The 24,681-nt window shown below is 44.3% G+C and overlaps 1 protein-coding gene across 1 annotated transcript in view; it reads right to left on the bottom strand.

Annotated features, from left to right (window-relative positions):
• Positions 1-6,410: 6,410 nt before the first annotated feature.
• The window catches only part of LOC141082385 (uncharacterized), a 31,647-nt gene continuing 13,376 nt past the window's right edge, over positions 6,411-24,681 (bottom strand). Inside the window, exon 6 of the mRNA XM_073566324.1 lies at positions 6,411-7,692. Within this exon, the coding sequence (XP_073422425.1) occupies positions 6,623-7,692 (1,070 nt within the window). The 3' untranslated portion in view covers positions 6,411-6,622. The remainder of the gene's footprint in view (positions 7,693-24,681) is intronic.

Genomic DNA, 24,681 nt, shown 5'->3' with positions numbered 1-24,681 from the left:
GAGCGATCACAATTGTACTAATAAAAACGTTATCTCGTCCTGCAGAAAATAATCCATCATACAGCTCCACCGGAGGAAAATAACAATGTTACGGGGCTCGGAAAATGGAGGAACTGCTCCAAAAATGTTTCTTTCCAAACCTCAGATTTTTTTTCTCCACTAAAAGAATAATAAAAACTGGACATGTTCGGTGTTGCCGTAATCATAGTGATGAGGAGAATCATATTACATGGTCAATTTTACCACAAAATGTACAAAAACAATTCACAATAAACAATGTCAGAATTGCTTTTTTCTCGATTTCACCGCACTTGGAATTTTTCCCTCGTTTTTGAGTGCACTATGTGGTAAAATTAAGGGAGTCATTGAAAAGTACAGCTCGCCCCGCAAACATCAAGCCCTCATATGTCTATGTGGCCAGAGAGATAAAGAGTTATGGCTCTGGGAAGAAGGGAAGGGAAAAAACAGAAACAAAAGAACGAAAATGGGCCGCAGCATGAAGAGGTTAATTGCGTCTTTCTGCCACTTACAGGGAAAGTTAGAAATCAGTTGTGTCAGGTCAGCGTTATGTTCATGGCTTCTGATTTAGAGGAGTTGACTATAAAACACATACCTGTGATTCCAGCTTACTCCGTGTCTCTGGCACCGATAGGGTCCTGGTTACCAATAGGGGGCGACTGGGAAAAGATCTGGTCACAATTACAGACTAAATGGATCCGGCAATTAAATCCCTGACATCCCAATGGTGTAGATGAAGTTCTCCGCTTCTCCCCTTCCTATAGGGGGTTTGGTGGAATTCGTTCTCTACACTCTTTATTACATAGAACAGTTTTCTCTGATCTCAATGTGTCTTATTTGTTTCTTATTTCCCCATAATACACCGGTCACAAGATCGCCGATCTGCACGTTACTCTCCGATGGTGACGATCCCCTAGACCTCCGGACAGTCAGGAGCATTGGATCCCATCTGTGTCTCCCCACTATTCTAACAATGGACGCTCTCTCCGCGATCATTTCCTCCTCTATACGGTTATTACGGGGAATGACGCTGTGATGACTTCTCTTCTGGGAGAGACACAGATCACAGGTGACTAATATTGCAGTGTGAATAGACACTTATATTTTCCAGTATTTTTCTGCCCTTACATTGTGGGTTATGAGGTGTTTGGGGCTTGTTTTTTGTTCCGCCCTTTTCCCTTTGTTGTTATCTTTCCAGTTGGTAATTGGGATTCTAATATAAGCCCATATATCCCGGGAAGTGTCAGGTGCTGGGATCTCATTATAGTATTAATAACAATTTCATTCCCGATTATTCCCGTCATTTATTGCTCATTACATTCTCTCTATAAAATAACAGATTCCTCTTTGTTACACGTCCTAATACTGATCATTTATATCTCTATATTGTAGAGGAAACATTTCTAGGAGTGTATACACTTCACCACAAACACTTCCCATAGATTTTATTATCATCACTGTTATTAAGCTGCTTTTCTCTTTATATCTTTACCATATCACTGTTTATTCTCTTTTCTTACCCGTTGCACAGTTGCTCTCTCACTGGTCACTCGGTGGGGTCACATTTGGCTCTTTTCACCTGCATTGTTTTGTTTCCGGACCCCCCTCACTATCACTTTACCTGATTGATCGCTACCAGATGGCTCTATGCAGCATTATTCATCTTGGTCTTACCAACAGGTTTTCATCCTGAACCTCCTGCTTCACTGGGGAAGATGTGACCGGGGATCAGCCCCAATTCCTTTAGGAAAACTCCCACTTTACCCCAGAGTTACTCCCCTTGCCTGGATTAGTGCAGGACCTTGGTGTGTTGGAAACACTTATCCGTACCCTCTGAGGAAGCTGACGGGGCGAAACGCCCGTAAGAGGGAATAGTGGTGAATCTGCCATCTTTCTCTGTACACTCCCGGCATGTCGTCTGTAGGAACTGTAATCTTCATCTCTTGTTAGGATGGTTCCTCCTTTACACTATATGGGCTGTGCTGTATTCCTGGGATATCCCATATAGCACTGGCTGCACTTTATATCTCCTCTCTGTATCCCAGGGATGTAATGCGCTGTCAGCTCTTTATTCTCTCACTATTTATACCCTTTGCTCTGTGTCCTCTCATTATATAAGCTATTCATCTATAAGTGCACAGGATCTATTCCCCTTATACACTGATATCCAGTGATAGATCTACAATCCGGTTACATATATCTATGTATGGATTTATCTTACACTCAATAAATACGGTGCACTTATCTCATCCCCACCTTGATAGTGACACTCTCTTAGGATACATGTTACTCTATGATGGCACTTCTGCACATGGCCACTAGATGGAGCTACAACATCTGACATTTACCATAACAATTTCATGGAGACAAAACCCATTAAAACAATTGTAACAAATTGATTATAAAGCCAGGGTGGACCTCTCCCTTATACCCGGACAGGTAATAATTTTTATTCTATTGCTAAGCTTATTGACTATTATATGTTTGTATATCCTGTCTGGCTACTTGGATTAGGGATAAGTGCAGTCCAGAGTTCTGAAGGAGATAGCAGAAGAAATTTTTGAACCCCTCTCCATAATCTTTGAAAATACTTGGGGAACAGGAGAAGTGCCAGAAGACTGGAGAAGAGCAAATGTTGTTCCTATCTTCAAAAAGGGGAAGAAGGTGGACCCAGGCAACTATAGGCCGGTGAGTCTGACTTCTATACCAGGAAAGATCTTTGAACAAATTATTAAACAACATGTATGTCAGTACCTGGATAAGAATGAAGTGATTAAACAGAGTCAGCATGGGTTTGTAACTAATAAGTCATGTCAGACTAACTTAATTTCCTTCTATGACGGTATCACTGATTGGGTGGATCAAGGAAATGCTGTAGATATAGTATATCTTGACTTCAGCAAAGCATTTGACAAAGTCTCTCATACAATCCTTATTGAAAAAATGACTAAGTATGGAATGGACAAGGCAACTGTTAGGTGGATTCATAACTGGCTTAGTGATCGGACCCAAAGAGTGGTCGTAAATGGCTGCACATCCAGTTGGAAGAATGTCTCAAGTGGGGTACCACAGGGCTCTGTCCTGGGCCCTGTATTGTTCAACATCTTTATCAACGATTTAGATGAAGGAATTGAGGGTAAACTGATTAAATTTGCTGATGACACAAAGCTAGGAGGGATAGCTAATAATAGAGAAGAGAGAGAGAGGATTCAAAAAGATTTAAATAAACTGGAGAAGTGGGCAGCAACTAACAGAATGGTTTTTAACAGGGAAAAATGCAAAGTACTACATCTGGGCAATAAAAATGAAAAAAGCATATACAGAATGGGAGGAATAGGGCTAAGTGACAGCACATGTGAAAAAGACTTGGGTATACTAATAGATCACAGACTGAATATGAGTCAATAGTGTGATGCAGCAGCAAAAAAGGCAAATGCAATTCTAGGATGTATTAACAGAAGCATACAGTCTAGATCACATGAAGTCATTATTTCCCTCTACTCCTCTTTGGTCAGACCTCATCTGGAATATTGTGTCCAGTTTTGGGCACCACATTTTAAAAAAGACATCAACAAACTGGAGCAAGTTCAGAAAAGAGTGACCAGAATGGTGACCGGTCTGCAAACCCTGTCTTATGAGGAAAGGTTGCAGGATTTGGGAATGTTTAGTTTGCAAAAGAGAAGACTGAGAGGAGACTTAATAGCTGTCTACAAGTATCTAAAGGGCTGTCACATTGTAGAAGGATCAACTTTATTCTCATTTGCACAAGGAAAGACTAGAAGCAATGGGATGAAATTGAATGGGAGGAGACACAGATTAGATATTAGAAAAAACTTTTTGACAGTTAGAGTGATCAATGAGTGGAACAGGCTGCCAGGAGAAGTGGTGAGTTCTCCTCCAATGGAAGTCTTCAAACAGAGGCTGGACAGACATCTGACTGGGATGATTTAGCGAATCCTGCTTTGAGCAGGGGGTTGGACCAGATGGCCCAGGAGGTCCCTTCCAATTCTACGATTCTATGATTTTATGATTCAATACACCTTTGAACTATGCCATTATGGCAATGTTAAACTACCTCTATCCCTTTGGTCTTTCTTACCCTTGGTGTGTCCCATTTTTGCCCATGTGCTTTTGTGGTCAATTTGACTCTTTCCCCATTGTTTTCTTGTTTCCTGATATATCACAATAAAATTGTATTTTATATTTTCCTATATATGTGGTTTTGGACTCTTTGATCGCTTCTTTTCTCTGATATTTCTAACATTTGACATTTGCCTGAATTTTTATATCTACACATGGTTTACACAAATTATATTTTCTTGTGGTAACTCTATACTATTTACCATTAGAAGCTGAGTATTTCTGTAATTATCTGTATGTATACATGATTGATTACCACTTCTGTCTCTGTAAAAACAATCCCCTTTAACCCCTTTCTGACCTCGGGTGTAAATGTACTTCCTCCCTTTGATGTGGGCTCCGGCAGTGAGACCACATCTTTTCCGGTACATGTCAGCTTTTTTGAGCAGCTGCCATTTGCCCCGAACAGACTCTGTCAGCGGCATTTAATGCGCACTTCCAGCAAGCGCCGGAAATTCCACCCATCGGTGACCCCATCACATGATCATGGGTCACCGATGGGTTGGCATGATAACCAGAGGTCTCCAGCAGACCTCTATGCTTGTCACTGCCGGATTGCTATGAGCGTCGCCCGCTAGGCAAAGCTGCATGGACCAGGGATCATCCTGCCGAACTCCCGCTCTCCTATTAACACGGGCATAACGCTACTCAGACAACACAGGGTGAGGGTAACACAGTGTGGGCAATGCTTTATTGTACCACAAAACAGGCAGATAACACATAGAACAGTCCCCGCACAGTACCCAAGATGGGGCACATTACAGAGTCTCACCCTCCACTGACCCGCCGGGATAACAGCTTCTGTGACTACAGATCTTCCAGGGTCACTACCCCACCTGTGGCACACACAGAGAGAGGAGGTAACGACAAGCGTAGGAAGATGACAGTCCATTCATTCCATACAAGGTACAAGGCCGGTTGATCCAAAGATCACAATCTGGCTTTTCCAAACGTATCCATGGTTCAGTAATGGTCAATGGAGCAGATCTGTATTCTTCCAACCGAGGCTGAAAACCCCTAGGTTGTTTCCTATAGAATGATAGATCCGTGTCCCTTGTGATGATGTTGTGGCTGCTGTCCTGTCTCTTGTCCTTTGGATGTATAGATGTCAATATCACCGGCTTACACAAACAAAAGTCTGTTTTCTTGACCAACTAGAAATCTACACTTAAATTTAAACCCAACATACAGATAACATTCTATTATTCTTCGTTTGCTAAAAATAGTCGTCTGGTTAATTAACATAGAATGCTGTATGTCTTCACAATGCCAAAAATAAAAAAGTTTTAAAAAATATTCAAAAAATATAAAAGTTCAAATCACCCCCCTTTCAAAATAAAACAATTAAAAAATCACACATACACATATTTGTTATAGCGGCGTTCAGAATCGCCCGATCTATCACTATAAAAAATAATTAACCCGATCGCTAAATGGTGTAACGAGAAAAAATGTCAAAACGCCAGAATTACTTTTTTTGGTCGCCGCCACACTGCATTAAAATGCAATAAAGGAAAGACCAAAAGATCGTATCTGCACCAAAATGGTATTCATTAAAATCATCCGCTCGGCACACAAAAAATAAGCCTTCACTCAACCTGAGATCATGAAAAATGGAGATGTGACGGGTATCGGAAAATGGTGCAATTCTTTTATACTTTACCTAATAAAGAGGAGTTATTTTTACTGATACAGTGGGTACGGAAAGTATTCAGACCCCTTTATATTTTTCACTCTTTGTTTCATTGCAGCCATTTGGTAAATTCAAATCCATACTATCTATTCCTGACACTGGAGGGGCTTATAAACTTCCGAAGTATATAGTTTGAGGTCTGGGATCTGCCAATATGGGGCTAGTTTTCTGACTGTTTCGGATAACATGATACATGATTTTAGTTTTCTTTTTAATTTACTCTCGTTTGAATATAGGTCAATATTAAATAGTCTCTTGATGAGTCGTCTTTGGTGAGGATGATTAAACCCGTAGAGATGAGAGGCTTGGAGAGTGAGTGTGTACACGTCACCTCACCCTATATACTGAACTGTGGGGTACATGTTTTTTCTATTAGTCACCTTCTGACTAACCTTCAGGGGGTGAATTATGGGTACAGTTTTATATTTGGAATTAATAAGGTTTAGTTTTATCCTTTTGTCAGCAAACATGAGGAATGACAAGAGACAACCCATTTAAGAAGATTCAATTTTGGTTAAAATTATTCAAACATGAACATAAAAAAGACTTCTCCCCTATGTGACGTCTCTGATGTTTATTAACAGTTGATTTCCAAGTAAAATATTTGCCACATTAAGAAAATGAAAATGGCTTCTCCTCTGTGTGACTGCTCTGATGTCTAACAAGAAGCACTTTCTGGTTAAAACATTTCCCACATTCTGAACAGGAAATAGGCTTCTCCCCTGTGTGAGTTCTCTGGTGCTTAACACAATTTTATTTATTGCTAAAACATTACCAAAATTCTGAACAAGAAAAAGGCTTCTCCCCTGTGTGAGTTCTCTTGTGGGTAACAAAATTTGATTCATCTGCAAAACATTTCCCACATTCTGAACAAGAAAAAGGCTTCTCCCCCATGTGAGTTCTCTGGTGCTTAACACAATCTGATTTATTGCTAAAACATTTCCCACATTCTGAACATGAAAAAGGCTTCTCCCCTGTGTGAGTTCTCTGGTGGGTAACAAAATTTGATTTCTGTGCAAAACATTTCCCACATTCTAAACATGAAAAAGGCTTTTCCCCTGTGTGGATTCTCTGGTGCTTAACACAATCTGATTTATTGTTAAAACATTTCCCACATTCTGAACATGAAAAAGGCTTCTCCCCTGTGTGAATTCTCTGGTGCTTAACACAATCTGATTTATTGCTAAAACATTTCCCACATTCTGAACATGAAAAAGGCTTCTCCCCTGTGTGAGTTCTCTTGTGGGTAACAAAATTTGATTCATCTGCAAAACATTTCCCACATTCTGAACAAGAAAAAGGCTTCTCCCCCGTGTGAGTTCTCTGGTGCTTAACACAATCTGATTTATTGCTAAAACATTTCCCACATTCTGAACAGGAAAAAGGCTTGTCCCCTGTGTGAGTTCTCCGGTGGGTAACAAAATTTGATTTCTGTGCAAAACATTTCCCACATTCTAAACATGAAAAAGGCTTCTCCCCTGTGTGGATTCTCTGGTGCTTAGCACAATCTGATTTATTGTTAAAACATTTCCCACATTCTGAACAGGAAAAAGGCTTCTCCCCTGTGTGAGTTCTTTGGTGGATAACAAAAATTGATTTCTGTGCAAAATATTTCCCACATTCTGAACATGAAAATGGCTTCTTTGCTTTAGGAGCAGTTTGTTTTTTATTGCCTCTTTGGCGAATTTGATTTTCCTTAGTAGTCGGATCTTTGCTGTAAATGGATGATGATATATCTGGAGTAATGGCATTCACTTCAGTTGTATCTTGTAGGATCTCAAGATCATCAGATTTAAAAATTGAAGATGTCATCTGTCCCTCTGATCTCCTGGTACAGTCATCTGCTAAGATAAAAAAAACATTTTTTTAAATAAAATATCCTTGAGTTTTATATTTTTGAACATTTCTACTTAAACTGTCCATAAAAATGGCAAGCTATGTAAAAAACTTTAATTATTTACCAAGACAATGACAGTTCACAGTCTAATAGAAAACCTTGTTGGATGAACCAGTAGTGTGTGGTGTTCAACTGTTTGTTCATTCTGCCTCCCAAATATCGAATAAAAAGAAACCAATCAATGTTATGTAGGCGAAAATAACACCAATTCTCATCTCACAAAAAACAAGTCCCCACTCAGGTCCATCATCTGTCAATGGAAAAACAGAGGGTCCCGCACTATTAGTGGCTCAAAGGCTGTTGAAAAGCAACAAGGTTTCTATAAACCAATCCAGCAAAATCCGCTCTCACTTCGGAGTCTTGCAGTGTGCGCAAACAACATTTAGGATCCCTGTATTTAGTAATATTATAGTGAGAAGAATCCACTTAATTTTTGGTGTGTGTCTCCTGGAGCACAATCTGGGCACTATGTGCTGGGTAATAAAATGGCAAATGTGTAATTTTCACTCTCCAACATCCACTGCGTGTTAATTTCCGGAAAGTGGCCAATGGAGTCAAAATATTCACTCCTCCTAAGGATTATAACCCTCAGTGAATTAATTTATAAAATGGAATCACTTTATGGGGATTTCTACTATTCTGGTTTTCTGTCATTTAGTCATATTAGGGCTTCTGCATATGGTGTGTCCAATCTCATCTGGGATCTGTTCCTGCTGTCCAGTTGGAGTAATCTGCTCCCTACTCCAGCCAATTGGAAAGTACTATAGTGAGAAGAATCCACTTAATATTTGGTGTGTGTCTCCTGGCGCACAATCTGGGCACTATGTGCTGGGTAATAAAATGGCAAATGTGTAATTTTTCACTCTCCAAGATCCACTGTGTTAATTTCCAGAAAGTGGCTTTGGATTATAACTGTCAGGATCCTGTCAGCGTCGGCAACTGCCACGGCTGAGCAGGCTGACTTACCCACACTGCGGGAGAGAACGGGGCCCAACATGGTAATGAAGGTTTAAACAGACAGGACCTGAGGCACGGAAAATAGTAAGGAGTACCAGAACCTACGATCAAATGATGGTAGGGGGCGGGGCTTAGCGTCCTACAACTGCAGATGATGTGATGTACCTACTGCAGGAATACTTTAGTAGAGGAAAGGAAAACGCAGGTCAGACAAGCAGAAGTCATACACGAGAGGGCGGTGCGGTACCAAAGGGACGAGCAGAGAATAGTCAAGTCACAAGCCGAGAGTCATACACGAGAGAGAGGTGCGGTACAAAAGGGACAGGCAGAACTCGTAACAGGGACAGAACCGGATCAAAACCAAACAAGCAACAAGTTATCAGGCACAAGGCATACGTACACAAGGGGTCAACTAACTCAGCCGAGGGCAGGAGTATAACTGACACCGGACCTAGGTCAAGTGAGCATTAAATAACCGCCCTCTGCCAGAGAGAGGCAGAAACAATTAACCCCCTGTCTGACCAGGACGGGCCAAAGCGAAACCCCGTCATGGATCATGACAGTACCCTCCTCTCAATGGGGGGCCACTGGACCCCCAGGTCTCTCAGGATACTTGGCGTGAAAGGCCCGGACCAACTGATCCGCATGAACCGATCGAGCAGGAACCCACGACTGTTCTTCAGGACCATAGCCTTTCCAATGTACCAGATACTGAAGGGCACGACGGACCAACCTAGAGTCGACAATTCATTCCACCTCGCACTCAGACTGCCCGTCTACCAAAACAGGTGGCGGGGAAGCTGATGATCCCTCCCCACCGGACCTCACAGGTTTCAAAAGGGCCCTATGGAAAACATTGGGAATCCGTAGAGATGGCGGGAGACGCAACCGAAAAGCCACCGGGTTAACCGCTTCTATAATTTCATAGGGACCAATAAATTTAGGTCCAAGCTTCGCAGAGGGGACCTAGAGCCTTATATTCTTGGTAGATAACCATACCTTATCCCCAATCTGAAACACCGGTCCCACGGATCATTTTTTGTCTGCAAAAAATTTAAATTTATCCTGGGCCTTCGCAATGTTACTCTGGACCTCCCGCCATACCTCCCCCAACCGCTGGAGTCTCATCCGTCCCAGGACACCCAGAGTTCAAACGGGAAAATTCTCCAAAATGTGGATGAAACCCATAATTGCAGAAAAAGGGAGATGTACCCGTAGACTGGTTAATGCGGTTGTTAAACGCAAACTCGGCCAACGGTAACACAGAACACCAATCATCCTGTCAGGCTGAGGTCAAGCAATGCAGAATTTGCTCCAGAGACTGATTGGTTCTCTCGGTCTGCCCATTAGTCTCTGGATGATAAGCGGATGAAAATGACAGACCAATACCCAACCTCTTACAAAAAGCCCTCCAAAATCTGGAAACAAATTGCACTCCTCTTTCAGACACCACATTCAAGGGTACCCCATGCAACCGCACCACATGCTCAACAAACAATCTGGACAATGTTTCCGCATTAGGTAGAGCTGCCAAAGGTACAAAATGTGCCTGCTTACTAAACCTGTCCACCACAACCTAAGCGACGGTATTACCCTTGGAGGGGGGAAGGTTGGTGATGAAATCCATGGACAAATGCGTCCATGGTCTCTCAGGAATTGGCAGTGGTACCAATTCCCCGGCCGGTTATGGGTGGTTTTTGCACGGGCACAAACATCACATGCAGACACATATTCCCCAACATCAGAGGCTAAAGAAGACCACCAAAATACTCTAGCAATGGCCTTCTGGGTAGCCAAGATCCCTGAATGTCCACCCAGAACTGAGTCATGGAACTCCCGGAGGACCTTGAGACGAAACTGAGCTGGCACAAAAAGTTTATCCACCGGCTTAGCCGGAGGTGCAAGAGACTGGCCTTCCCAAATCTCCCGTTCCAACATATTAGAGACACCTGCCACCACCACCCCAGGCTGAAGAATGGAGGATGGAGGTTCGGGGGGGACACCGGATCTAGACTGCGTGACAAGGCATCAGCTCTAACATTTTTGGATCCTGGCTGAAAAGTGATCGAGAAGTTGAATCGGGAAAAAAAGTGACCATCTAGCCTGTCTGGGAGTCAACCTTTTAGCTGACTCAGTGTAAGCTAGGATTTTGTGATCCGTAATTACGGTTATAGGATGGACAGCCCCCTCCAAAAAATGCCTCCATTCTTCAAAGGCCAACTTTACGACCAGAAGTTCTCGATTCCCAACATCATAGTTCCTCTCCGTGGGGGAGAATTTCTTCGAGAAAAAGGCGCAAGGTCTCAAATTGGTCAAAGTGGCGGGTCCCTGGGACAATACCGCCCCCACCCCCACCTCTGAGGCATCTACCTCAACAATAAATGGTTCAGATGGGTCCGGTTGAATAAGAACCGGAGCAGACATGAAACATTTTTTCAAAAACTGAAACGCCGCTATCGCTGCGGCTGACCAATTCTTGATATCGGCCCCCTTTTGAGTCATGTCTGTGAGGGGTTTAACCACCTGTGAGAACCCCCTTATAAACTTGCGATAATAATTGGCAAATCCTAGGAAATGCTGCAGAGCCTTCAAATCACAAGGTTGAACCCACTCGACAATGACCTGCACCTTATTAGGATCCATGCGAAACCCTTCAGCAGACACAATGAACCTCAGAAAAGACAGCTCCTGAACAAAAAATAAACATTTCTCCAGTTTAGCAAAGAGACAGTTCTCCTGAAGTCTTTGGAGAACTGCCTGAACATGACCAATGTGAGCCTGTTTATCAGGAGAGTAGATCAATATGTCATCCAAATACACCACCATAAACCATCCAATATAATCAGAGAACACATGATTTATGAAATTTTGGAAGACCGCTGGAGCATTGGTCAGAGCGAAAGGCATGACCAAATTTTCAAACAACCCTTCAGTAGTGAGAAAAGCAGTTTTCCACTCATCTCCATCTTGGACTCGGATAAGGTTATACGCTCCCCGTAGATCTAATTTCGAAAACCATTTAGCTCCGGACAACTGGTTGTATAAATTAGGAATAAGTGGGAGGGGATACGTATTTCTCACATTTATCTTATTTAACTCACGAAAATCGAGGCATGGGCGTAAACCACCGTTTTTTTTCTTTACAAAAAAGAACCCCGCCGCCACGGTAGAAACAGAAGGACGAATGTGTCCCTTACGGAGACTCTCGGAAATGTATTCCTTCATCGCAGCCCGTTCTGGACCCGAAAGGTTATACAAGCGGGCCTTGGACAATTTAGCACCTGGAACCAGGTCAATGGCACAATCAAAAGGGCGGTGTGGTCGTAAAACCTCAGCCCCCTTTTCGGAGAAAAGGTCCGTATAGTCTTTTAGGCACTCCGGAATACCTTCAAGACCCACGGACGACACAAGACACAGTAACCAGACATTTTTCAGAACAATAGGGACCCCATTTAACAATGTCCCGAGATTCCCAATTAATCACAGGATTATGTAATTGTAACCAGGGGAACCCCAACACCAGTCCCGCAGGCAGGTTGTCCATAACAAAACCTGAAATATGTTCCTGGTGTAAGGAACTCACTTTAAGGAGAAACTCATCTGTACAGAATATGACGTCATTTTTAGCCAGTGGTGTTTTGTTAATGGCAACAACGTGGATAGGAGTCTCCAGCCTAACTGTCCCTAACTTACACCTGGACATCAAGTAAGAGTCAATAAAGTTCAACGACGATCCGCAATCCACGAAAGCAGAAGTGGGTGTGGAGACACTCCCACAACAAAGTTCCACTTGCAATAACATTTTTGAAAATGGAGAAAAAGGTACTTGAGAGCCTGAGTGACCTCCACGACAATCACCGGGGCTCAGTCGCTTGCAGGTTGGTGGACAAGAAGGGCAATCCTTTTTCCAATGTCCGGAATCCCACAGAAAAAAAAGCACTTTCCCAAGTGCCGTTGTCCCTTTCCTTTCTCCTTGAAGTCGATGGTTCCCATCTCCATGGTTTCCAATGTAAGACTGGCTCCCCTTCCTTGAGAAAATAATGGGGTTTCAACCTGCATCATTCCCCTGGCCCGTAGCCTGCGATCCATTCAGACGGCTTGTGTCATAGCCTCCTCCAGGGAATCAGGCGGAGGGTGGAGAACCAAGGCATCTTTCAGATGTTCAGACAGGCCTCTATGGAACAAACCCTGGAGGGCGGCATCATTCCAGCAGACCTCAGCAGCCCAGCGTCTGAACTCTGAGCAGAACCACTCGGCTGAGTGCTTCCCCTGACACACGCTCATCACCCTGTCCTCAGCCATACGCATCCGATCAGGCTCATCATAAAAATGCCCCAAGGCCTCAAAAAAATTCATCCACAGTCATGCGCTCAGGGGCAGTGGTAGGAAGGGAAAAAGCCCAAGCCTGGGGAGCACCCCTTAACAGAGATATAATGACCCCCACTCTCTGACTTTCATCCCCAGAAGAGTATGGTCTCAATGAAAAAAAAAAACTTACAGCCCTCCTTGAACATTTTGAATTCCCTTTTATCTCCAGAAAAAGAATCCGGTAACTTAACCGGAGATTCAGGGGAAATTACTGTAACCTCCCGAGCCCCTGATGACAAAACCCCCTGCACAGTGTTAGCGATCAGCTGCTGAGACTGAGCCAGGGCTAGTTGTTACCCCAGGAGTCTCTGAGACATCTGAGTCAGGTGCTGTAACTGCTCAAAAAGAGCATGCATAGGATCCATTACACACATAGGAGAAAGGGAGCAGAGAAAAAAAATGTTAACGGTCAGTTATAATGTCAGGATCCTGTCAGCGTCGGCAACTGCCACGGCTGAGCAGGCTGACTTACCCACACTGTGGGAGAGCACGGGGACCAACACGGGAATGAAGGTTTAAACAGACAGGACCTGAGGCACGGAAAATAGTAAGGAGTACCAGGACCTACGATCATGTGACGGTAGGGGGCGGGGCTTAGCGTCCTAATACTGCAGATGATGTGCTGTACCTACTGCAGGAATACTTTAGAAGAGGAAAGAAAAATGCAGGTCAGACAAGCAGAAGTCTTACATGAGAGGGTGGTGCGGTACCAAAGGGACGAGCAGAGAATAGTCAAGTTACAAGACGAGAGTCACACATGAGAGAGAGGTGCGGTACAAAAGGGACAGGCAGAACTCGTAACAGGGACAGAACCGGATCAAAACCAAACAAGCAACAAGTTATCAGGCACAAGGCACACGTACACAAGGGGTCAACTAACTCAGCCGAGGGCAGGAGTATAACTGACACCGGACCTAGGTCAAGTGAGCATTAAATAGCCGCCCTCTGCCAGAGAGAGGCAGAAACAATTAACCCTGTCTGACCAGGACGGGCCAAAGCGAAATCCTGTCCTGGATCATGACAATAACCCTCAGTAAATTAATTTATCAAATGGAATCACTTTATGGGGATTTCTACTATTCTGGTTTTTGGTCATTTAGTTATATTAGAGCTTCTGCATATGATGTGTCCAATCTCATCTGGGATCTGTTCCTGCTGTCCAGCTGGAGTAATCTGCTCCCTACTTCAGCCAATTGGAAAGTACCACACTCTACTAAAGCTCAAAGCACATGGCATGGCCAGATTCTGCCAAATACAGCGCTGTTCTCCTCTGGTTCAGTCTTTTGTGCTCAGCTTGCGGCTTGTGTATTTGTTTCCTGTTGTGACCGTGGCTCGTTTACTGACTACTCTTGTGTCTTATGATTCTGTATTCTGTCCTTCTGGTTCTGACCCAGCTACCTGACTATTCTTCTTGCCATCTAACACCACAGAATAGCAGGTAACACCATGGTCCAAGCCTAGGGGTCCCTGTGTAAGTCCAGATTCATGTAATGGCGTTAAAGGGCAATGAGCAAGGCAATCCTTGGGATATGGAAAGCAGAGAAGATAGTGCCAAGCAGGTTCATGGAGGACATCTTTTGAGCTGCCAGGTGACCATGAACAGTGCTCCCAATATATTGTGTCTGCAAACTATTCCAGCTAGATCTGCATTCAAGTAGCTAAATGGCGCTCCTTCCCTTCTGAACACTGCCATGTGCCCAGACAGTAGTGTACAACCGTACAGTGCGAAGCTGGAAAATAATTTGTAAGATCCATTTGTTTTCTATTATCCTTTGTGAAGAATTCTAAAGTTACCACCACATAAAGTGACACACGTCAGATATTAATAATGGGGCCTGATTAGGAACTACTGAAATGATCAAACTCCACAGTCTCCATCAGTAATAAATGAGTAACTAGTGGTGAAACCTCTCTGGGGTAATTAGAGTATGGGTCTCGGAGACTTCACAATCTATACTATCGTAAGCTCCAATATTTTCTGTCAGATGAGTTTCAAGAAGAAATATTAGGAATTTAAAGAGAACTGTGTATAAGGCCGGGTCACACGTCCTGATACTTCCAGTACCGATTTTTCTGGTCCATGTGCATAATACTTGGGCACATGTCTGACAACAGTGTGCAGCATCAGTACCACATGTACAGCCGGCAAGGAATAAGCACTACAGTAAGTGCTGTTCCCCGGTGGCAGGTGCTGAGGACGCTCTCATCATTCTCCCCTGCTCTGCCGGCGGGGGGAATGATGAGAGTTATATTAAGGTTAGAATGATGACAGCAGGTGGAGGCTTTTGGGAGTATTACTCTCATCATCCTACACCTGCTGCTAAGAACAGTGACAGCAGGGGAGGATGATGGGAGTATTCCTCACCCGCAACTTGCGCTATAACTAAATAAATAAATGAAAAAACGGCGTGGGTCTCACTGTATTTTCAATAACCAGTCTGACAAAATTCACAACTGGGGGCTGCAACCCTCAGCTGTCAGCTTCAGCAAGACTGGTTATCAAGAATAGAGGGGTCCCCACACTGTTTTTTTAATTATTTAAATAAATAATTTAAAACAACGGCGTGTGTCCCCCCCATTTTTGACAACCAGCCTTGCTAAAGCTGAAAACTGGGGGCTTGTATTCTCAGACTTGTAAGGGGCCATGGATATTGACCCCCCCCCAGCCTAAAAAAAGCAGCCCGCAGCTGCCCAGAAAAGGCACATCTATTAGATGCGCCAATTCGTGCCCTTTTCCCGGCTCTTCCCACTTGCCCTGTAGTGTTGGCAAGTGGGGTTCATATTTGTGGGGTTGATGTCACCCTTGTATTGCCAGGTGACATCAAGCCCACGGCTTAGTAATGTAGAGGTGTCTATAAGACACCTATCCATTACTAATATTATAGTTATATGGTAAATAAAGACACAGCCAGAATAAAGTCTTTTATTAGAAATAAAACAAAAAACAGTTTTCGTTTTTTATTTAAAGATAACAGAGAATTCTCACGGTGATCTGCTGTGAAGTCACTTAGCTTGAACTGTGGTGACCTCATCAATGACTTTTTCCCACTGTCCTGAGGTCACTGCGGTTCAGCCTGGCTGGAAACCTCGATGATGTCACTGCTGGTCAATGATGCTGCGCTTGCTCATTCACCAGTGGCTCTCAGCCTGGACAGTTGCATCTTGGCACAGTCCAGGTTGAAAACTAATTATCCCCCAGACATAGATTACGGCATGGGACAGAACGACAGACAGGAATGGTATATTGTTTTTTTTTTATTTTTAATACAGGAGAACGAGGTCTTCGGTGGAAATAGGCGTTAGATGAGTATAACTGTGTTTGTTATTTTTAATTAAAAAAGAAAAACCGTTTTATTTCTAATAAAAGACATTATTCTGGCTGTGTCTTTATTTACCATGTAACTATGAGGATAGTAATGGATAGACACCTCTCCATTACTAAGCTGTGGGCTTGATGTCACCTGACAATAAAAATGTGACATCAACCCCTCAAATATGCTACAGGGCAAGTGGGAAGACCTGGGAAAACCATCGGAATTGGCGCATCTAATAGATGTGCCTTTTCTGGGCAGGTGAGGGCTGGTTGTTTAATCTGTATTTGTAGTTTTCAGTTAATGAGATTCTCGTGCTTCGGGGTGGGGTGTGGGAGTGGCTGTGGGCGGGGCCTTATGTGTTGCTCTGTGTAAATATTCATCTGTATTGGCTTATGACACTGATCCTTCAGTGACCTGCCCCCTATTTTACATAAAAAATTACATCCAGAAAAATGTCACTGGCGATGGCGGCACCTGCGCAGTAGCATCTATAAGTAAGAGATAGATGTTACTGGACAGGCACCGCCAGTGTCATATGCAAATTTTTTCTAAGCCTCACAATAGCCATAGTATTATAGGCTGTTATGAATGTGTCACCGAGGAGGACAACAAAAAGCTAAGTCGCAGAAAACAAGAGAGGTTGGTAACTATGCAGATTGCAGATCCCTGATCCTAGCCACACAACTAGCAGTAGCAGTGGAGCGTTCCTACGATGATCCAGACGCCTCGTCACCGCCGGAGGACTACATAAGCCTAAAGCAAGAAAAGGGGAAAACTAACTGCCCCAGAGCAGACCCCAAAGGAATAGACAGCCCCCACACATGTATTGACGGTGAAACAAGATGAAAACACAAACACAGGCAGGAAAATAGGCTGAGCAAACGATGGGGCCCAAACTAACTATAAAGGATAGGAAAGGAAAGACACTGTCTGCAATCTGCCAAAAACCCTACAAAAATAATGTCCAAAACTTCTGATAACAAAATTAACCCAGAAGTCACTAGACTTCTCCCACTATATCAGCACTCTGAAATATTCTGAGACAGAGCAAAAAGAGGCCAATCTAATAAGGGACTAAAAAGCAAGTTGGCAAATACAGATAAATAGTAGAAATTCAGCACAGCCCCAGCCGGGACTGGCTGAACACACAAAAAACTGAATAGACCAACAAAATAAAGTGTGAACATTAGCAAAAACACTTAGCTTGAAAAGGCTGGAACAGAGCTGAAAACCAAAACCTGGAAAGCAGAAGCCATCACCAGCACAGACTAGGGCGTCGGCTGTCTTAAATCCAGTCTGATTCCTGAGGTCCAATTGTCATCCTCATTATCAGGTGGCAGATCTCTACTGATTAAATCAGCATCACTACCTCCTGTTACCACCAGAGGGAGTCTGGAAGGAGAACTCACTGCTGGTGGACCAGAGAATGAACTCACAACAGTACCCCCCTTGAGGAGGGGTCACCAAACCCTCATCCACGCCACCAGGCCGATCAGGATGGGCCTGGTGAAAAGCATGAACCAATCTATTGGCATGAATATCAGAGGCAGAGACCCAAGAATTATCCTCCTGGCCATAACCCTTCCATTTGACCAAATACTGGAGTCTCCATCTAACCAAACGAGAATCCAATATTTTCTCTACCTCATATTCCATATTGCCTTTAACCAATACAGGGTCAGGAGGTGCTGCCATAGGAACCACAGGCTCAACAAACCTCTTCAACAGTGATTTATGAAATACGTTATGGATCTTGAACGTAACTGGAAGAGCCAATCGAAAAGAAACAGGATTAAGAATCTCCAAAATTTTATAAGGTCCAATAAATCTTGGCTTAAATTTTGGAGATGCAACCTTCATAGGAATATTCTTAGACGACAACCAAACTATATCACCCACTTTAAACCGGGACCAATGGTCCTACGTCGATTGGAAAATCGCTGGGCCTTTTCCTGAGAGAGTGACAACTTATCCACTACTTGGTCCCATATCTGCTGCATTCTCTCAACCACAGTGTCCACACCTGGGCAGGACGAAGCGTCCACTTGCCCTGAAGAGAATCGAGGATGAAACCCAAAACTACAGAAAAAGGGTGACATCAAAGTGGCAGAACTAGCTCTATTGTTCAGCGCGAATTCGGCCAAGGGCAAAAATGAAACCCAATCATCCTGATCGGCAGATATAAAACATCTTAAATAAGACTCCAAGGTCTGGTTTATTCTCTCAGTCTGCCCATTAGTCTGGGGATGAAACGCTGAGAAGGATAACTGAATTCCCAGATTGGAACAAAAGGCTTTCCAGAATCTGGAAACAAACTGGACTCCTCTGTCCGACACAATGTTCTCAGGAATCCCATGTAACCGAACCACCTGTTGTAAAAACAAGGGCACCAACTCAGCAGAAGATGGCAACTTTGGGAGTGGTACAAGATGGACCATCTTCGAAAATCTATCACAAATCACCCAGATAACAGTCATTCTCTGAGAAACAGGAAGATCAGAAATAAAATCCATTGAGATATGGGTCCATGGCCTCTTGGGCAATGGCAGGGGCATCAGCAACCCACTAGAACAGGGTTTAGACCGAGAACAAGTCCCACAGGACTGCACAAAATTCCTGACATCACGAGATAAGGCGGGCCACCAAAAAGACCAACTCACCAAATCTCTGGTACCAAAAATACCTGGATGACCAGCCAATGCGGAGCAATGAACTTCAGACATCACTCTCTTTCTCCACTGGTCAGGAACATACAATTTTCCCATAGGGCAACGCTCAGGTTTATCCTCCTGAAATTCCTCCAGGGTGCGTCTCAAATTGGGCGAAATGGCAGAAAGAACTACCCCCTCACCTAGGATGGTAGTAGGCTCAGTCACATTAAGAGAATCAGCAAAGAAACTCCTAGAAAGAGCGTCTGCCTTAACATTCTTAGTGCCCGGAAGAAAAGAGACCACAAAATTAAAACGCGTGAAAAACAAGGCCCATCTAGCCTGTCTAGGATTCAAGCATTTGGCCGACTCCAGATAAATCAAATTCTTGTGATCGGTGAGGACCACAACTTGATATCTAGCTCCCTCTAACCAATGTCTCCACTCCTCAAATGCCCACTTCATGGCCAACAATTCCCGATTCCCCACGTCATAGTTGTGTTCAGATGGGGAGAACTTAGGAGAAAAGAAGGCACAAGGATTCATCTTTGAAGTCACAGGGTCTTTTTGGGACAACACAGCTCCTGCACCAATCTCAGAAGCATCTACCTCCACCTGAAATGGAAGTGAGACATGAGGTTGCCGTAAAACTGGAGCTGAAGTAAATCTCTGCTTAAGCTCCTGAAATGCTGAGACAGCCTCAGCAGACTAATTCAGCACATCAGCGCCCTTCTTGGTCAGATCAGTCAGTGGTTTGACAATACCAGAAAAATTACCTATAAATTTACGATAGAAATTAGCAAAACCCAAAAACTTCTGGAGAGCCTTCAAAGAAGTAGGCTGAACCCAATCATAAATGGCCTGTACCTTGGCCGGGTCCATTTCAATAGTCGACGGAGACAAGATAAATCCCAAAAATGAAATCCTCTGTACACCAAAGAGGCATTTCAATCCCTTAACAAACAGGGAATTCTCCCTCAAAATCCGGAACACAGTCCGGACATGTTCCACATGAGAATGCCAATCACTAGAAAAGATCAATATATGATCCAGATAGATGATCAAAAACTTATCCACAAGGTCTCGGAAAATATCATTCATAAAGGACTGGAAGACAGAAGGGGCATTAGTGAGCCCAAAAGGCATCACCAGGTACTCAAAATGTCCCTCCGGAGTATTAAACGCCATCTTCCATTCATCCCTGTGCTTGATGCTAATAAGATAATACGCCCCCCTGAGGTCAAGCTTAATAAACCAGCAGGCACTCTTAACTCTGGGAAATACATCAGACATCAGAGGTAACGGGTACTGATATTTAACCGTCATCTTGTTAAGGGAACGATAATCAATACACGGTCTTAATGAACCATCTTTCTTGGCCACAAAAAACCCCAGTACCTAAAGGTGACGAGGATAGTCTAATATGACCCTTCTCCAACGACTCCTTAATATAGGATCACATAGAATCGTGTTCGGGTACTGATAAGTTGAAAAGCCGACCCTTGGGAAATTTACACCCAGGCATCAACTCAATTGCACAGTCATAACTCCTATGAGGAGGCAAAAACGCAGACTTACTCTCACTAAATACATCAGAAAAATCGGCCAGATAATCAGGAATATCATGAGACTGAGGAGAGGTGAAGAAAACAGGAGCGTCCCTAAGCACATATTGACAGCCCCAACTCACCACAGACCCAGATTTCCAATCCAAAACAGGATTATGAGTTTGCAACCAGGGAAAACCCAGAACAATAGTGGCATGAAAATAATGCAGCACCAGAAATTTACAATTTTCTTGGTGGTCTGGGGCAACTCGCATTATCACCTGGGTCAAAAACTGAGGTTTATTCCGCCAAAGGAGTAGCAGCAATACCCCTCAAAGGAATAGGCGTCCGCAGAGGCGTCATGGAGAAACCACAACGTTTAGCAAAGTCCAAATCCATCAGATTCAACGCTGCTCCAGAATCCACAAAAGCCTTAGTGGAAAACATGGATAAGGAGCAGATCAGAGTAATTGCCAAAAGGAACTTAGGTTGTACACCACCCACAGCAAATGTGTGTGCAAAACGTTTCTCTCATTTAGGGCAGACAGAAATAGTATGAGAGGCGTCTCCACAGAAAAAACACAGCTTATTACGCCTTCTAAATTCCTGACATTGCGCCCTAGACAAAACCCCATCACATTGCATAGGTTCAGACATTTGTTCAAAAGGTGGCAGCGCCTCCCGTTTAGTTTTACGTTCACGTAAACGCCGATCAACTTGAATGGCTAATGACATAGAATCATCCAGACCAGAGGGAACAGGAAATCCCACCATAACATCTTTTACGGTCTCTGATAAACCCTTCTGAAATAGAGCTGCCAATGCACTATCATTCCATGCAGTGAGGACCGCCCACTTTCTTAATTTTTGACAGTATAACTCTGCAGAATCCTGACCCTGGTTTAATGCCAACAGGGTTCTCTCAGCTTGATCAACAGCATTAGGTTCATCATACAACAACCCCAAGGCTTGAAAAAATGCATCCACATTAGTCAAAATAGGATTTTCAGGTGTCAGAGAAAAAGCCCAATCCTGGGGATCGCCGCGCAGCAAGGAGATGACAATTTTAACCTGCTGCACAGAGCTCCCCGATGAGTTAGGCTTCAAGGCAAGAAATAATTTACAGTTATTCTTAAAATTCAAAAATTTAGACCGATCCCCAGAAAACACATCAGGAGTGGGGAATTTAGGTTCAGCAGCATGTGACTGAATGAGGTAAGTGGAAATTCCCTGCACTTCAGCAGCAAGTTGCTCCACACGATCAGTCAATTGCTTAATCTCCATTAGGAAAAAAAAAAAAATCCTACGGCCCCAGAAAAAAAAAAGTTGAAAAAATATATATATAAAAAAATTCTGACACTTTTTTTTTTCTTTCTTTTTTTTAAACAATTTTTTCCTGCTTTTGAGTACCCTAGAATCTGCGGTATGTGTTATGATGAGTCACCAAAGGAGGAAAAAACAAAATACCAGCCAAGTCCAGAAAAACCAGAGAGGTTGGCAGCTATCAGATTGCAGACCCCTGAACCTATCCACAACAACTAGCAGTAGCCGTGGGGGGTTCCTACGGTGCCTTAGACCCCTCGTGTCATGTCGGACGCTGTTCACACCACAGCATCCGGCAGGCAGAGGTAGTTCCACCTCCAGCCACTATAGCCTCAGTGGCGCCGGCCTGATCTTCAGGCTCTCGGGGGTTAATCCTGCTGGAGACCAGGTTGGATGGTTAGTCACGCCCACGGTCTTTAAATAGTCATGCTGGCCTATGGGCGTCGCCGATTATAGCTTGTGTTTCATACCAAGTGGTTCCGGTCTGGAGTGGAGGTGTTCAAGAGAGAGAGATTCATATCTGGTGTCGTATGATCCGTCGTTATCCTTTCTCCTTCCCATATTTGTGTTTAGATGTGCCCTGTTCACATTACTGTTTATTCCTGTGTGTGTGCGGCGCAGTGCAGTTTAAGTTCTCCCTGTCTGCCATTATTTGTGTGGGAGCTTTGGTGGTGACTTCTCACTGGGTGGAGGGTGGAGGGTTAAGTGCAGGGCTGAGCAGGAGATAAGGAAAGGTCGGAGGCTCAGGCATTTGCACCTTCAGCAAAAACCCTGGGTTGAGGGTCAGACAGGGTTTCCCCTAGTAAAGGGACACCACAGGGGCCCCGGGTATTTCAGCCTTAGTTGAACTAAGCCCCCGTGACATTATAATCGGCCCACATTTTTTCAGGAGTCCATGGATCCATTAGATTCCATAACCCGCCAGTTGGCGGCGCTGTCCATACAGGTCTCCGAGTTGAATGGGGCAGTTCAGCAGCAGGGCCTGGTAGTAGCAAAGGTGCAAACGGCATCTGCAGGTATCGGTGCAGAGCCGAAGTTTCCGCTGCCAGAACGATGTTCAGGCGATCGCAGCAAATTTGTCGTATTTCGGGAGGCCTGCAAATTATACTTCCGCATGCGGCCAATATCCTCAGGTAATGAGGCCCAGCGAGTAGGGCTGGTGTTGTCATTACTGAGTGGTGATCCCCAAGCATGGGCATTTTCCTTACCACCTGACTCTGCTACATTTCATTCGGTCGATAATGTTTTTTCTGCCCTCGGGCTCATTTACGATGACCCTGACCGACTGGCTCTAGCGGAATCTAAAATCCGCGCCCTCCGCCAGGGGGAGCGCTTGGCAGAAGACTATTGTTCGGAATTTCGCCGCTGGGCTGTAGACACACAGTGGAATGACCCAGCACTGCGGAGCCAGTTTATTCATGGGGTATCAGGGAGGGTGAAACAAGCCCTCCTGATGTATGAGACTCCGGCATCATTGGAGTCTGCCATGAGTTTGGTGATACGTATTGATCGCCGTTTTCGTCAGGGGGCACAGGAGACGCTACCTCTGGGGGAAAACAGAGGTGCAGGTGTGGTTGAAGTAGATGAGTCCCCTGAACCTATGCAGATTGCTGGCGTGGCACAGGTTCAGCCTCGCGCTCCGGGAGTCCGGAAGTCCGGAGCATGTTTCTACGGTGGTAAAGGAGGTCATTATGTTAACGTTTGCCCGGTACTACCTAAGAGGGTCACACCGGCGGAAAACTGTTAAGCTCAGAGGGTATGGAGGAGACCCAACTGAGCGTATGCATATCCTCCATGATGGTATCTCAATGTATGCTCCCTGCCAAGGTTATTGTCGCCGGCAGAGAGCTACCTATATCAGTGTTTGTGGATAGCGGTTCCGCCACCAATCTCATAGATGAGGAGTTTGCACACACCGCCGGGTTTAAGATTGAAAAACTTCCTCACCCCATACAGGTGGTGACCATTAATGCTGTTCCCCTCCCTCAAGGGGAGATTACTGAGTTTGTGGCAGAGGTGAAACTCCACATTGGGGTCCTACATTCTGAGTCGGTTACATGTTGGGTCCTCCGTAATCTCCCAGCTCAAATGGTCCTGGGTTTTCCATGGCTGTCCAGGCACAACCCGGTAATTGATTGGAAAACTCAGGACATAGTACAATGGAGTGGTTTCTGCCAAGACAATTGCTTGGCCACATGTGTGTCCGCCGTGACGCCCAGCCTGCCGGAGGCTTTGCAGGATTTCGCGGATGTTTTCTCTGAGAAGGGTTGCTCAGAACTGCCTCCACATAGAGCCTATGACTGTGCTATTAGGTTAAAACCCGGGGCCAAATTACCTAAGGCCAGGATGTTTAATATTTCTGGTCCTGAGAGACAAGCTCTGAAAGACTACATCGCGGAGAGTCTGAGCAAAGGTCACATCCGGCCTTCGTCCTCGCCTGTAGCCGCGGGGTTTTTCTTCATTAAGAAGAAAGATGGGGGGTTACGCCCGTGTCTGGATTTCCGAGAGTTAAACCAGATTACTATCCGTGATCCCTACCCAATGCCGTTGATCCCGGATTTGTTCAACCAGGTAGCGGGGGCAAAATGGTTTTCCAAGCTGGACCTCAGGGGGGCGTATAACCTCATAAGGGTCCGTCAGGGGGATGAGTGGAAGACGGCGTTTAACACTCCTGAGGGTCATTTTGAGAGTCTGGTTATGCCGTTTGGGTTGACCACCGCGCCTGCCGTTTTCCAACATTTTATTAATGATGTCTTTGCTCATGTCCTGGGGAGAT

This window comes from Dendrobates tinctorius, unplaced genomic scaffold (genome assembly GCF_039654945.1).
Source record: "Dendrobates tinctorius isolate UK_male_01 unplaced genomic scaffold, ASM3965494v1 ptg000017l, whole genome shotgun sequence".
In the NCBI taxonomy this organism is placed as follows: domain Eukaryota; kingdom Metazoa; phylum Chordata; class Amphibia; order Anura; family Dendrobatidae; genus Dendrobates; species Dendrobates tinctorius.
This window is presented reverse-complemented; position numbering and strand designations above follow the sequence as displayed.